Source organism: Halichoerus grypus, chromosome 12 (assembly GCF_964656455.1).
Source record: "Halichoerus grypus chromosome 12, mHalGry1.hap1.1, whole genome shotgun sequence".
NCBI lineage: Eukaryota > Metazoa > Chordata > Mammalia > Carnivora > Phocidae > Halichoerus > Halichoerus grypus.
Genome location: NC_135723.1, coordinates 28,975,099 through 28,990,479, shown reverse-complemented (window position 1 = coordinate 28,990,479; position 15,381 = coordinate 28,975,099). Strand labels below are relative to the sequence as shown.

Genomic DNA, 15,381 nt, shown 5'->3' with positions numbered 1-15,381 from the left:
AGTTCTCCTGGTGTGGCAGGAAAATATTTAGGTTGGTTTCATGTAATATTTTACAATTGTATGCATTCATTTGAATATAAGATGAAGAAATGTCATGCTAAGTACATATTATGGACCACTCACAAATAACTCCAATGAATGGTGCAAATGTGATAATTAGATTGATAGCACAATATGGAAGAAAATATAAGCTAAAATGTGGATATTATCAGTTTCTCTGTTCCGTATGGAATCTCAAAGTGAAATTGCTTAAAACTCCTTTAAATAGTGGAAGAGAATCGTACCGGGCAACTTTTGCTAACACCATGTTCTATATATGGTTCCTATTTGTATAGTCCTTTCGACCAAGTTTGAAGGTTTCAAGTAATTTAAAAGGAAAATGTTTATAGAATCTTAATCAGAACTTCAAACAAGTAGTCAATCCTGAGGTGAAAAATCAGTCAAATGGGACACCTAACTGAAATGAGCTTTGAAATAAAATGATTTGGTAGCCCTCTGTAGGAGTCTTCATTTAGTCTATCACATCATTCAAGACACTTTAAAATTTCTTTTTCACTTACCATAAGTTTTAAAGGTGTTATAGCTCAATTAATGTGAATAGGCTCACAAACTTAAATAGCAGTGAAATAACGCCAATTTTGTTGTCCTAGTTGAATCATTAAAATTCTCTGGGGGTGCCTGGGTGGCTCAGTCACTTAAGCTTCGGATTCTTGATTTCAGCTCAGGTCATTATCTCAGGGTCCTGAGATGGAGCCCTGTGACTGGCTCAGCGCTGAGCATGGATCCTGCTTAAGATTCTCTCTCTCCTCTCTGCCTGCCCTCCCCCCCCGCCCCACCAGCTTGCACACACATTTTCTCTTTTTTTAAAAAAAATTATCTGAAATCGAAACAAAACAAAGCATTAAGGTGGGAGGTCAATTGGTTTTATTATTCTGTCGTTCTTCTTAATAGTGAAGATGAAAACAGGGGTACCTGGGTGGCTTAGTTGATTGGGCATCAGACTCTTGATTTCAAATTGGATCATGATTTCAGGGTTGTGAGATCGAGCTCCAAGTCCTGCTGGAGCTCAGCACGGAGTCTGCTTGAGCTCCTGTCCCTTCCCCCCTCAAACCCCCTCCCACTTGCATGCTCACTCTCTCTCTCTCTGTCTCAAATAAATAAATAAAATAAATCTTAAAAAAAAATAGTGAAGGTGAAAATGTCTCCTAAAATGGACAGAGCAGCCTACTCACCATACCGTAAGGTGGATGAAATACCAGGTCACAAATTCAACATTAGATGGCTAATAATATAATTAGAACACAGTTAAATCTTAGTTTTATTACATATGCCTCTTTGAAGAAGAGATATCTAACATCCTTTAATGAATGCTAAGGTATTAGGAAGACATGATTATGGATGTTCTGGTCACAGCTGTAATAGCACAGTGTTAAAAGAAGAAAAGACAAAACGTTATTGCTAGATAAGTATGAAACAGCTTAAATAGAGAGAGGGATGAAGTGAGTGACAGGAACAATCTCACGGATTAATGCTTTGGCACGAAGATTCTAGTATTCAGCCAGCTTGCCAAATAAATTGACCAGAGAAAAAGAAAGTCAACAGATTAACTTCAGGAATTAAGCTTATTAATGGATTTTCATGCAGAAATGTATCCACCCATCATGATAGGAAAAGGATTCCTTTGCTTTCCCAGATGGTAGATTATACATTAAAATATTTCTACATAAACTACTGAGGGGATAGAGACTTTTTTTTTTTTTTAAATGAATGTTCACTGACCTGAGGCAATGCTATACTATACCCATTCATTTTGGGCAGATTTTTATTTGAACCAGAACAAGTTGTTTGATTTAATCATGAACTGAATATATTTGAATAGAGATTGTTCATCTTCACAGCCTTCTCTCCTCTTTTATTTAGAGTAACATTTCACTGCTCCATCCATAATTTAAGAACATGCAAGGAGGTAATTGGAATTGGAGGTAAATTACATTCTTTTGTAGAAAGTATAATTATCGGAAGTTAGTTAAAAACACCTCAATTCTGTTTTAATTTTCATGCATGGAGCAGTTGTTTTGACAGATGGATGGACTTTATTTTTGTAACCGTCCGGGAAAAGTCTGCGTAACATAGTCTAATCAGTGCTACATATTTGTAATGTTTGTTTTTGAATCACAGTGCATTTGGCTCCTATATCTTTTTTCTGGGGGTAGACATTTTCTTTCTGATTTATTTTTCCAGGCTAATATCTCTTTTGTGTAATTCCTCTATCAATTTGATCTGAAAGCACTAGAAACCTTTAAAAAGTAAGTGCGAATGGTTTGTCACTAGGGATGATGAATCATTGTTCCTCAGGTGTGGCCTTGGGGTTTACTGGTTTATTACTGCCTTTGCTTTTACCTCTAGGCAAAGTTAACAATTTATAATGCTGTGGGTCTGGAGTACATTTCAGTAAAATAAGAGGTCAGTATGGTTGCCTGACTCTCAGGAAGCCAACTTGTTGCTAAACTTGTCTGTGTATATCAACTTAAGTTCCAAAAAGGATCAAGGTTTGAAAAATGAATTCATTTTGAACTGATTACATTTTCTTTATTGCGTTGTAAATCCGCTGGTGCTGAGCAAAGCAGTGCAGTAGTTTAATGCCAAAAAGTACATTACATTCTAAGTTTTAAGAATCGTCACGGTTCAAGAAAAGGTCAGAATCACTCTTCTTCTGTCTCCCTAGAACAGAAATGTGTGAAGTGTGTTTCCTTTTTCTGCCATGCTTCCTTCTTTTTTAGAGGAGTGTCCAGGCTGCTTTCAAATAAAATGAATATCCTGTTTTGGAACATTCAAAAAACACAAAACAAAACAACAACACATACACACACACACACACACACACACACACACAACACACACAAAAAACCCCTTGGCAGCAACAAGCTAGAGAATGAAGGCAAATGAATGACAGAATTGATACTCTTTTATGTAGGTTTTCTGTTTTAAAGAACAATCCTTACTAACAATGCCTCTTTCAAGTTTTTGGTTCTTCTCTGTCCAGTACTTTTAATTCACTGTTTCTTTGCAGCTGTTTTTTAACCAATTTTGAAAGTATTTCATTCAATTTCTTTGTTTCATTTCAAATGTCATAACCTACTTTACAAACCTAAGAAATTTCTCCCCGTTCTATTTGCATCAGCCTTCACTTCAAAATAATATTGAGCTAGCCCCTGGGCATGGCAACAATACAACCTGCTTGCCAACTAGGAGAGTTCATTGGGGAAATGAATGGGATCATTCCAGGCCTTAGGCCAATAGGGTGGGTCTACTCCATTTGTAGCACAGATAGACTCTGTTATCAGTATTCTCAGTAGAACCCTTAGCCAGGTATCACAGCTCTGGTCCCGTGACTGTTTTTTCCCAGCAGCTCTGTAGAGGGATAGCTGTCATACTATAGTGATGCTTCTTTGACAGTTAATGGGAAACAAAATTATGATATTCAGTGTAGCTCAATTCCATAGTTTTCAAGAACCCTGAGTTTTTAATTATTAATTATTGCTAATCAATTGCCCAATCTATAAGAGATATGAACTCACAAATTCTATGATCTTAGGATTCGTAACACTTGCAGAGATGACATGAGTCTTCATTTGTGTTCACCAGTATCCATGCTTATAAAATATCTCCTCTTTTTTATTGTGGAGAACTAGGGTCCATTCTCCCATTTCTAGGATGCTCTTAGGTATTACTAATGGGATTAGAGAATTTGAATTTGTATTCAAAATTGCATGCATATCTTTAAAGGCACGGCAGACAAACTGAAACCCTGTTCTTCTCTAAAATGAACAAGACATCCATCTGGTTCTGCCACTATTATTTATTAGAATATTCGTTTGCTTACCAATATATACACAGCCAGTTTCTTGGCTTCAACGTGTGGTGCCAGAACTGGTTATTTATAATCATGACTGCTATAATATTGAGTCCACAATTAGGGATGGCTGTCTTTATGTAAAAGCAGAGTATGTGGCCACCTACATATTTCAAAAAAGGGGGTGCCGTAAAACATTTTCCTGAAAATGACTTCTTTGCAAATGACTGAATATCCTTTAAAGTACAAATAAATCCTTTGGGTAAAACTCATGAATGCCTCATTTGTAAATGAGTTTATCAGATGTTTCCCTCTCCACAACCTCTTTCCTCTGCCTAGACTCATGCCCTAGCCTCTTGGGAGGAGAGAAACTGTTAGAGAATGGGGAGTTTGTTGTTGAGAGTCTTGGAAGGTAGGTTTTATCTGTTTCATCTCAGACGTAGCTTTAAATATGAGTAAGATCTATATACCCTTCAAGTTAGGAAATTTTTCTTCATAGCAACTTGCAAAATTAATTGATTTCAGAGCTTAGTTTTAGATGTTAAAATGCTTTACCAGACAAGAGAGTCTGGATCGAAGTGGCAAAACAGTGGTAGAAATTAGATGTTTATTTTAGTTACTCCTCTAAAATACTCAGCCTGTGTTAAGAAAGTAATGAGGAGTTATAACTAGGAAGTTACATATTTTACCTTAAATTGGTCTACTTCACCTTTGGAACAGTATATTTATAGGACATCCATAGGTTTCATCCCAGAAAAATCAGAGATGATGGAAAGCAATTATTTGAATTTAAATAACAGTTATTCTGCTCAAGTTTGGTTGTCTGCTCCTCATTTTCTGGGGGCATAGAGGTAAAACCAAAATTATCAGCTGCAAACACAGAATGTAAAGGTCATGTGGAAAATGTACTTACATTATTGTAACACCTCAGTTATAAACTGTAAGTGACTATGAAAGTCCAAATGTGTTCTGAGCTTTCACTTGAAAAGTCACATCACAGAGAGTGAATTTGGGAGTGTTGTACACTTAGAGGTGCTGGGATCAACTCAGCCTTCAATTAGTTTGCCAGCCTTGCTTGCAATATAGTCTGCTTTTCATCTTTGTCTGCATTTCTAGTTACATATTTGGTTCTTATTTCCAAATGTTTATAGGCAAAAATATAAAATTAGTGAGGACGGTCTATGATCAATAACAAAATAATTTTCAATGAAGTTTTTATTATTTAGCATGTGAATATACATTTGACTCTTTTCAAAGTGGATATTATGTATTCCATGATGAACTCATATTTTCTATTCATATGTATTCAATTTTTAATATTTGTTATATGGTTAATAGACTGTAACATTTTATTTGAAGCTGTTTTGACAGTTTGGGTTTTTCTTTTCATTTTATTTTCTTTTTACAATATTGATAGAGATTCATCTGTTTAAAAATATTTTGCAAAAATTGAGTCTTCCCTGCTCTGGATTATTTGGGCAATAAGATTATCAGTTTATATTCTGATTATCTGATTTTTTCCCCCAGATCTTTTATCAACAGGGACAAAAGGCTGAAATTCCTGTTCACAGATAAACAGTTTTTTTCTTTCACAGGACCTACAGATAGAATAAATAGAAAGAATATAAATAGCTCTGTCCATTTTATTTATTTTTTCTTTCCAAATGTTTATTTAAATTCTACTGAGTTAACTGCCTATTTTATTTTTAAGTGATCTTTTATTCAGAAAATAAAATGGCAGGGATGTCTAAATGTCTATAAATAATAATAAGATATGACTAGAATATCCTCTTACAACTAACTGTTCTTTACCTGGGGGATTCATGGCTCATTGGGCAGGTGATCCATGTGGGGGTTCAGGATGTCCATGACACTACTGAAAATATTTGTTAATTATACCCACTCTTTCCACCTACACACATTCTATACTCTAACATCTTCTCTGTCTCATATAAATATATCCACATTGTCTTTGAGGCTGAAGTGACATTTTCGAGAGGAGGCAGCTTTACCTTCTTAGGCTCTATAGAGCTTACCAATAAGCAGAACTGAAGTTCAAAGTCATCTGCCCATCACTATTGGTTATTAATGATGTTTAAAATTCATGTTTAATAGAAAGTTGTTTTATCTTTTATTTTTATTTTGTTTTTCTAAAATTAAACTTACAGCTGATTTTTGCAAAGTAATTTCACCAGTGTATTCTTTAAATATCTTTAATTAACCATGTAATTTCCTGTTCCGCTCATCTCTAGAAAAGTCACCTGTAGTTATTGATGATCTATACCTTTATTCCACTTTTGTATAAATAAATTGCAATTGTTCATAAGTGAACAATGATGGAAGAGAATATTTTATTAGCCCCCAAAGAATGTCTGTATTTTAGTTCATTTAATAATATGAACAAACAATAGAAAAATATGCCCTAAAAATGTGAAAAGGACACAAAAGAAATCTGTTCAAGCATGCCTAGCACTCTTGAGGATCTCTCGGTCATGCTGACTGCTAGAACTCACTGATTTTCCTTTTGTTTTACAGAAAGAATGTGCTAATTTCATCAAGGTGCTTAAGGCTTATAATCAGACTCACTTGTACGCCTGTGGAACAGGGGCTTTTCATCCAGTTTGCACCTACATTGAAATTGGACATCATCCTGAGGTAAAGCTGGCTTTTTAAACAAATGGTATATTTGTGTCCATGACCCCTTCCTATTCAGATGCTTCATTACTAATTTCTTCAGCTCATTTAGCTTCTGGTTTGCTATTCAGTGGGATCTACTTCAAATTCAGATGCTGTTATTAATTTTAATCTGTGAGTGCAAAAAGAATGAGACCATCACTCAGCAGTAACTATGGAACAGGAAGAAGGAAGGAAGCAAGCATTTGCTTTCGCCCTGGGTTAGAGAGTCCAGTCCATTTTGCATGTGCAGCAGATGTTAGCAGGCTGAATGTGTACTGTTTTCTCCTTCATTTGTATATTGCCAGTTCTCCCCTCCATTTCCATCCCCAGCCAGAAGCGTCTGCCACCCCAGTTGTTTTCTTCAGCCTAGGGATTAGGGAAGGATGTCATATATGTGCACAACGATCGGATCTCATGTTTGACCTAAATTATTCACATTTGTGTTTTTGCTTTGTTTCTGTATTCTGAGCTGTAATTTTAGCAGCATGGAAGAGAAAAATGTTTAATTTGTTGTACATAAAAGATGTTTTAGCGAGGAAATTAAAGTTAGGTAAATTTAAGTAAAACTAGAGATTAGGGAAGTATTTAAAGGAAAACTTAAGAGTATTGAAAGCAGTTCCATACTGCTTTACCAGTATACCAGTAGCATACCAGTAGCCCTCAATTATCAGCTCTTTTGTAATTTTTTTGGTACAAAATGCCAAAAAGAACAAAAGCATTCATGTGAGAAAATCATTTGTGATGGAATTTTCTTTCAAATTGGAATTTGGAAATACTCAACAAATAAAAGATTTGTTCCCCAAATATTTCTGAAATCCTAAAGATAAAAGATAATTTACCTGTTAGCCACTTCTTTATAGATTCTCTCCCTAAATTTTCTTAAGGTATCCCAAAGTTATGCAAAAATGTTCTTTGAACCGAAAGGCTTAGAGATCAAAACAGTTTGTGCTATATCTTCTTTGTATAAGGAGACACCTTAAAGACTATGTGGTTTCTAGACTAAACACAAATATTATTATTTTACTGATGATCCTGGAAAGATTAAAACACTTCCCCAAGGTCTCACCAGTGCAGGCATTTGCTCCTCATCAGCCTGTTTCCCCCAGTGCATCCTTCCTCCTCTCCGATACAAGCATGTATAGTATACTTGCTGAAATATCCAAGAGTTTTAAGTAAAAACTAACTTTAAGGAAAGGCAGTTCTACTTAAATTACTTGTTTCATACTGATGAAATTAGAAATAATTTCCTGCACATGGTCCAGGAGACTTTGTATGCTTAACTTTTTAACACCTCCCGGATAAATCTCTCCCTCTTTGCTTCCTTCTCAGTCTTCCTATAGTCAGGCACCCCCAAAATTAGGCCTGGGGTAATGGTCCCACTATTCTGTATTCAGGAGAAAGCTCTAGAAAACTTCTTCCACATCATATTGCACTTTTTTTCAGTCTGTCAGGGATCATGCTGTACAGGGCAATGGAATCAGGAGAGCGGAGCTCCTAGCACAGGTTAATAGAAAAGACACGGGCTGGGGAGTCACATCTGGCTTCTGATCTTGTTCTACAACTTACTAGGTTTGGAGCACTGGAAAAATTCCTTAACTTCTCTGAGACTCTGTCTCATGATATATAAAACAAAACTGAAAAGAACGCCTTTGATCTTCAGTGTCCGTATATTGTAAATGAGAGGTTGACTCCAACTGCCTTCCAATCCTCCTAGTAAGGGCATGACCCACTGACATTTTTTGTTATAGAAACTCAAGGAGTTCTAATCCCATCATTGTTAAACACGTGTCCCGTGTCCCAGAGTGCAGGGCCTTTGTCTGACCTCAGTCGGGACTAGATGCTCCATCTGGAACAAGCTACTATTTTCTTTGTGTCTCTGTTTATATATGGCTTTTGTGAGAATTTAACATTGTCTAATAGGTAGTAGGTACTGAAAAAACATCAATTACCATTTTTAAAATATAAATCTGCATCTCAGACTGTTGCTGTCTTTCATGTTAGTAAATGCCACCTTGTACCTCACTTTATCAGATATTATAAATTACTGCACTGGGCTCTCATTTTTACCAGGTGATTCTTGCAATTATCTTAATTCCCTTCATTTTAAAATTTGAAGCTTAGATGATCTTGATAGCCATTTAAATTAAGATACCATATCTTGTTCTTGTATTTTTATCATTTTCCCCCCAAATATTTTTTTTAATCTTTCTGAAGTTGCTATTTAGTAGAGTTCACAGCATATTTCCTTTATAAATCATCAACTATTCATTGCTCCCTTTATGGGTGGGCAGGGGAAAGGAGAGTATAGGGTCTGGAGCCAGGTCCCAGGAAATGGAGGAGGCCATTTCTTCCATTGAAGTAAAAAATAAAGCTTCCCTTCTAATCTCCTTTGAGATAGGATTATTGGTATGCAGATATTTTCCTGAGATTCTGAAACTCAGAACTTTTGAGAGAGGTCCTCCTTCAGAAGCTCAATGATCTTGATTTGCATGGCAGCTATATATTGGGAAATACTGTTCCAGACTCTTTAGGAGGTCAGAGGGAAGATGATTATGCAGTCATCTGTGGGAATATAGGACAGTCTAGACAGTCAATCTAGGAAATTCTGGAAAAGATATTATCAAGATAGCTTGTCTAGACAACATAAAATTTAATTTTCAAATGCTTAAGGTGCCTTAAGAGAGAAATTTAAAATCCTACCCTTGGATTTAGACAGTTATGCTGTTTGTGAAGTTGGGAAGAAGAGAGAAGGTGTGTTTCATGCCCTTAGGAAAAGAATGACAGCAATGGAAAGACTGGAAGAGGAAGATATAACATAGTGAACAGGACTGAGACTAGGATTGTTGGATTTGCTGTCATGAAGTTTGAAACTTTCACTTACCCGGATGGCTTTTCATATAGAACAGGACATATCTTTGTCCTATATTCTAGTTTATAAGTAGCACGAATACTTTGCTGTTACCTGCCTCACACTACATAAAATAATAGTATCCTTTTTAAACCTCTGTCCTGCCTTTGCATATTACAGATAATTTTATCACACACAAAAAAGACATTTTGCTTTTCACTTTTATCATGGCCTTTGGAGACATTTTAACATTCAGTTTTCTCTTTGCAGTGTTCTTTCATTAAAATAACTCATTATCTTACGTTGGGTTCCCCAAATTGTTGAAACTCATTGTTAGAAAATGATACTATGGACTCACCATTTTAGATGACTGAATGCCACAGAAGTAAAGACATCAGTTTTGAGGCAAATCAAGACTCCCTTTATCATTTAATAGCCACAGATCTTGTAGGAGGAAATTAACAATTCCTTTAAATAATGATAAACAGTTTGCAAAAAAAAAAGAGAGAAAACCCTTGCTTAGTCTTCCAGTTATGATGATAGACCTTAATTTAGCCTCCTAGCATTTTAATAGCAATATTTACACTTCTGAATACTGTATTCCAAAATCTACTCTTGCCATATAGTGAATGTCTTCTGACCACACACAGTATGTCATTGATTACTGTATTAAACAGATTTTCTGTTTCCTGTAGTACAGTTGGGAATTGGTAGGCCTATTAATTAACTCCAGTTCTATAAGATGTGTGTCAATCAATTCTTGGGTATCTGCCAATGGTACTTGACACTGCAGATAACTGCCAGTGAGGTCACATACTTTATACACATGTGTGTGTTTATCATAAAAATGCACGCAGAGTTCACGGAAGGAATGATTCAGAGCTCGAGTACAGATGAGTTTTGAGTTTAAGCTCTCAGCATCCATGCCATTCAAATGAAAAGTGTAAGTCATCCTTACGAGACAGAATATTCCCAAATGGCTTATAGTATATGGTATTTCCCCTTCAAATTTACATCTGTTAATAAAAAAAATGTATGAATTTAGGAGGAGTATAGCTTTTCAAAAAAGTCTCTGGATGTTTTCTCAAATTCCAAATGGGCCTTTTCTATATATTGGGCAGGAAATCTAAAGAAAGATGGACCCAGATGAGAGCTGGAAAATATTAACTCTATAAATACTCTCATAATGTCATGATCTCAATTTATGATAGAACCAAAGGGACGTTAAGAAATGCAGTGAAGCTTAATGGCTATCTCCAAGGTCATTTCTACAATGACAACCAATATATCTAGATATAAAATAAAATGTTTTGTCTGGTTCTTCCCTTCCACCAAGAATAAGGCTTTGCTTTTATGCAAAATTTTGAATCAAATGCTCTTAGTTACAATCTCCAAGGCCAAAATGGTATTTAAGTGGTAGTTAGTGCTCTGTTGACTAATTTATACATCTAATCTTACCTTTTCTAATTGAGTTATCTCTCTCAATGCAGTATGCTATTTACCCCAACAGAGCCCAAGTTTATTTCTAAGAGGAAATACTAAAGTTGAGAAATTTAGATATCTTGGTAAAACAATGAGGAGTTACTTTGGGCAGGTTACATCTTTCCATCTTTCTTAGGTCATACATTGGAGTCTGAATTTACTTTGTAGTTGGCTAACCTAGGTGGGAAAAGTCAGGATTCCTTGGAGATTTCTTCTTGGGTACTCATTATTTCCACCAGAGGCAGTGTGTTCCTCATTTGCGCTCCTGACTGAGAAAAACGTGGTTAGAACAAGTCCACATTGGTTTCTAGGTTTCTCTTTCCTAATCTTTCAATGCTTGGATAACATTGGGAGGTAGACCTGTACAAGTTACCATTCTGAATAAACAGTACCACCATTTATATTGCAAATTAAATTTTAAAACACCCTGATGTTTGTACTTGAGGAAAAGCATCATAGTTCATAGATTCTGAGTGAACTTAACAGCTTAGCAATATATTTTTCATGAACTATTAACATTCTAAACTCTAAATATTAGCAATAAGACAGTTTTTCAAAAGTAATAGAACTAGTAACTGAGGTAGTAGGCAGAACTAAGTTATGATTAGAAACAAGACTAGAAAAGAAAAAAAAGTTCACAAATGGTACAAAAAAAGAAAGAGTCAGAGAGTGCCAGAAATCCCCCACCACCCTATTTAAAATGTTTCTAATCACCATTTTATTTTTTGACTAAATATTTGATATGAAAACACCTTAGTTATGATATTAATATTATTTTACCCTCTACCACTTATCTGATTCAGCTGTAAAAAGTTTTTTTTTTTCCCCTCACAATATTTCACTACATTTTAGTCCTAAGAACAATGCCAGATAAAAATGGAAATGTTAGCATTCAATTCTTAACTTGTATGGGGTATTTAGTTTCATGTTTTATCAGATCTGGTTCACCCTATTGCCAGAAAAGTAATTTGGACAAAATTAAACAGTTTTCTAAAGGCCACCCCTATTGATGCAATGACATCATTATCAATTACTTATTAAAAGTCTTTATTATGTATAGTACTCAGTTTCTGAATGGCATCTTCGTTCACAATCAGTATAGATATAAGGACTGACTCATATACAGCATATCAATCAAAATATTTTTCTTCTCATGAACTCTCAATAGGTAGTTTGGATCAAAGACCTTACATTTACTGGATCTAGCTTATCACTGGAGGTGTATACTACCCATTACTCTTTCTCCATTTTATCCCTTTTTTTATTGATTCCTCTGCACTCATTCCTCATATAATCTATTTCAAGAGGAAATTTCTATCCATAAAAACTTTAATTTGTTTGTTACCAATATTACATTTTACAGGAAACACACAGAGTAGTAGTAGTACTAAACCCCGTTGTCTGCTCACCTCCTTGGTCCATTTTTATCTTCTCCTCCATTCTCCTTCCTCCACTATGACCCTTTCTTTGCCCTTGAACTCTGGTTGTGTGTTTTTCTTCCTTTATCTCTTTGTCCCCTTGCCTAAATTATTTTCTTTGGGACCAAACTTTAAGATAGTGGAAATACAGGTTGGATATATAGGGGAGAAAGGTGTTAGTTTGATGTATTTGAAACTTAAGAAAAATAGCAGCATAAACTTAGGTGAATTTCCACAGATCAGAATATATTTGCCTTCTCTTGCATTGTGTTTCAAATGGGCATCAGCAAGCTATCTCGTAGATTTGTTGCAGATGGTTCACTTTGATGATAATCTGAAAAAATAATATAAGTACGTTCTAAATTATTTGGATAACTACCTCACAATCATGTAAAACGTTAAGATTTTAGTTTCTTTGTTTGCTGGAGGATTATGATCACATGAGTGCCAAGAACACTCCTTTAATTTTTTGGGCTAATGAGAAAGAAACAAAGGTTGACTTGATATGCAAATGATGTATTCCTGCCAAGAATAGGCCAAAGTAAGGGCAGAGTGGGCTGTGTGAAGGAAGTTTTTGCTGTGGTTGAAATAGAGAAAAGTGGTTAGAAATTAAATCATTCCGGAGCACAGAGGAGGGTTGAACTACTAGGCCCAAAGACTGTAGCTTCTGGACACTAGAACTATGTTCATATTGCAAGAAGGTATTTACTTTTTAGAATACACAATATCATTATCATATTGCATTACTATTGCTAATTTTAATCATATTTGTTTTCTAGTTTTGTTGGTATTTAATTTTAATCACGAAGAACATAAATTCTACAAATTTACTTACTGTTAGAAAATACATGATGGAAGGTAACTCTGACAGCATACTATGAAGATACCTTGTGGTAGGTTTTAAGCAGATAGCGTTCCCTGTTCCCAGCGTTCACATCTGAGGACACTCTGCTTGCCGTAGTGTAATGTCCCCTGGTCTAGGGCTCCTCATGGTTCTCAGCTGCTCTAGACTAACACATGTGGTCAATTTGGACAGGATGGGAGTTGGGGAAGTAGCAATAACAAAGGCTGGTGATGAGAATCAGCATGAGGTGATGAGAAGAGCACTGAGGTGAAAAGGAAAGACACAATGAGAAAACCAGAACTTCTGGAATACAAGTTTTATTTATTAAATAGATTTGAGGGTATACTAGGAAAAAATGGAGGCTTAACATTTATATCTTGGGTTCTTTAGAATTGTAGCTGCAGTTCTGCTCACTTGCTACAATCAATGCCCAAGTGATCTTGGGAGTAATTTGTATTCAGATGACTGATTCAATAGAGATAAAACTGACTTTAATAAAAATATAGGAAACATTTTTCCTAAGCAAAATCCTAATAGTAATGGTGAGGAATGTAAGTACAAATGTCTACCCCCAAAGAGCTAATATATATGTAAATATCTAACTTCAACATAGGTGAAAACATCAGTAATAATAACAGTTATATGGCCAACAGCAGTTATTGAGTAATAAACATATGGCCTGGGATGGCTGCTTTGAATGTGTTCCTGAATCATTCAGTCTTCACAAAATCTGATAAGCTAGGTACTCTTAGATTCTCATTGTACTGTTGAGAAAGTTAAGGTTTTCATGGGTATTTTGGAATGTACCTGAGGCAAGCATCCTATTCAGTGGTTTGTGTCTAAATCCACAACCTTCTCTTCTAAAAGGAAGTACCAACAACATGCAGTGGGAGAGAAGGGATAAAGTCATTAATTCTAATTTAAGGGATTAAATGTGGGACTTTTGTGTTGTATTTATTATATTTCAAAAATAATGTGTGCCTTGTTTCAATAAGGTGATGACTGTAAATAAGGGGACTTCATGAAGTTAACATAGGTGTTCACATTTTAGCTGGATTTAGAAAAATGGGTGAAGTATTGATGGATGTGGAAGACAGGAAAGACTAGAAGGACAGAATAAAAGGACAGGGTAATAAATGGGGAAATGGCAAATATCCCAATATGCAGAGAGTATAGTGATTTCAAAAGAGGCTGGAAAATTAGGATCAACTTGAGTTTGTGCATGCTAGTCAAGAGCAATATAAATTTTAAGAAAAGACTACTGTTATTGCCATGATTAGTTTTGGAACATATTTTTGTGTAAACATATTTTTGGTGTAAATGTAAATGGGTGGGGGTACAGGGTGATGAATGGACATCTAGATATGTCCATTTTGAGACTGTGGCAAACATTGAGTAGTGTGACATGATGAGAGCCTGAAACAATACTGACTGAGAGGTACTGAATAGTATTTAAAATTCTCATTGGAAAACAAAAATAAAAATAATATCCAAATCTCATAAGCCACTAGGTGAAATACAATTGAGAAGAGGACGATGTTTAAATGCTTTAATGAAAAAATGGTTTCCCAATTCTTAGGTAGGTATGTTTTATAGCATATTGTGGTTCATGCACACTCAATTTTCACTTCTAAGTCTACAAATAAGCTGAATTTATGTTGTGCATAAAACATCCAACTCTCATATAAAACTTAGGTGAATTTCTCACCCATAGTGTATCACAAAAGCATTTCTCCAAGCTTGTAAATCCAGACAATGCTATTTTGTGTAATGCATATGTGAAAGCAATTCAAACACACTTTGTTTAAAAAATAAAAAGACAAACAAAAAACAGCTAACAGAAAGAAATGAGATATAGTATATAGTACTTAGAAACAGTGATTTTAATGAAGAATCCAGGCTTTATTTTTAATTTCATTATTACATTATAGTTTATACTGATTCTGTGAAATTTTTATGAAAATGATATACCTGATTTATCCTTTGTTATTCTGTTCAGTTTCTTTCCTGCTATAACTACTCCCCATTATTTCTTCATTGTGTTTATTACTATTAATGGCTGTCATTATTGGGATGCTTGATGGCTTTATCAATATTATGGTATTTGATTTTCACAGCTCTGTGATGGAAGTGTTATCTCCATTTTTCAATTTAGGAAACGAAGTTTCAGGGTCGTTCAACAGCATACTTATATCATCACACAACTAGTAAATCTGTTGTTATAACCATCATAACATGTGGCTTTTCTGGTGACATAAAT

The 15,381-nt window shown here is 35.1% G+C and overlaps 1 protein-coding gene across 3 annotated transcripts in view; it reads left to right on the top strand.

The window, feature by feature from the left end:
• The window catches only part of SEMA3A (semaphorin 3A), a 206,044-nt gene that overhangs the window by 71,458 nt on the left and 119,205 nt on the right, over window positions 1-15,381 (top strand). For all 3 annotated transcript variants that reach the window (XM_078060096.1, XM_078060098.1, XM_078060097.1), the window contains exon 4: window positions 6,389-6,508. In XM_078060096.1, coding sequence (XP_077916222.1) covers window positions 6,389-6,508 — 120 coding nt within the window. The remainder of the gene's footprint in view (window positions 1-6,388; window positions 6,509-15,381) is intronic.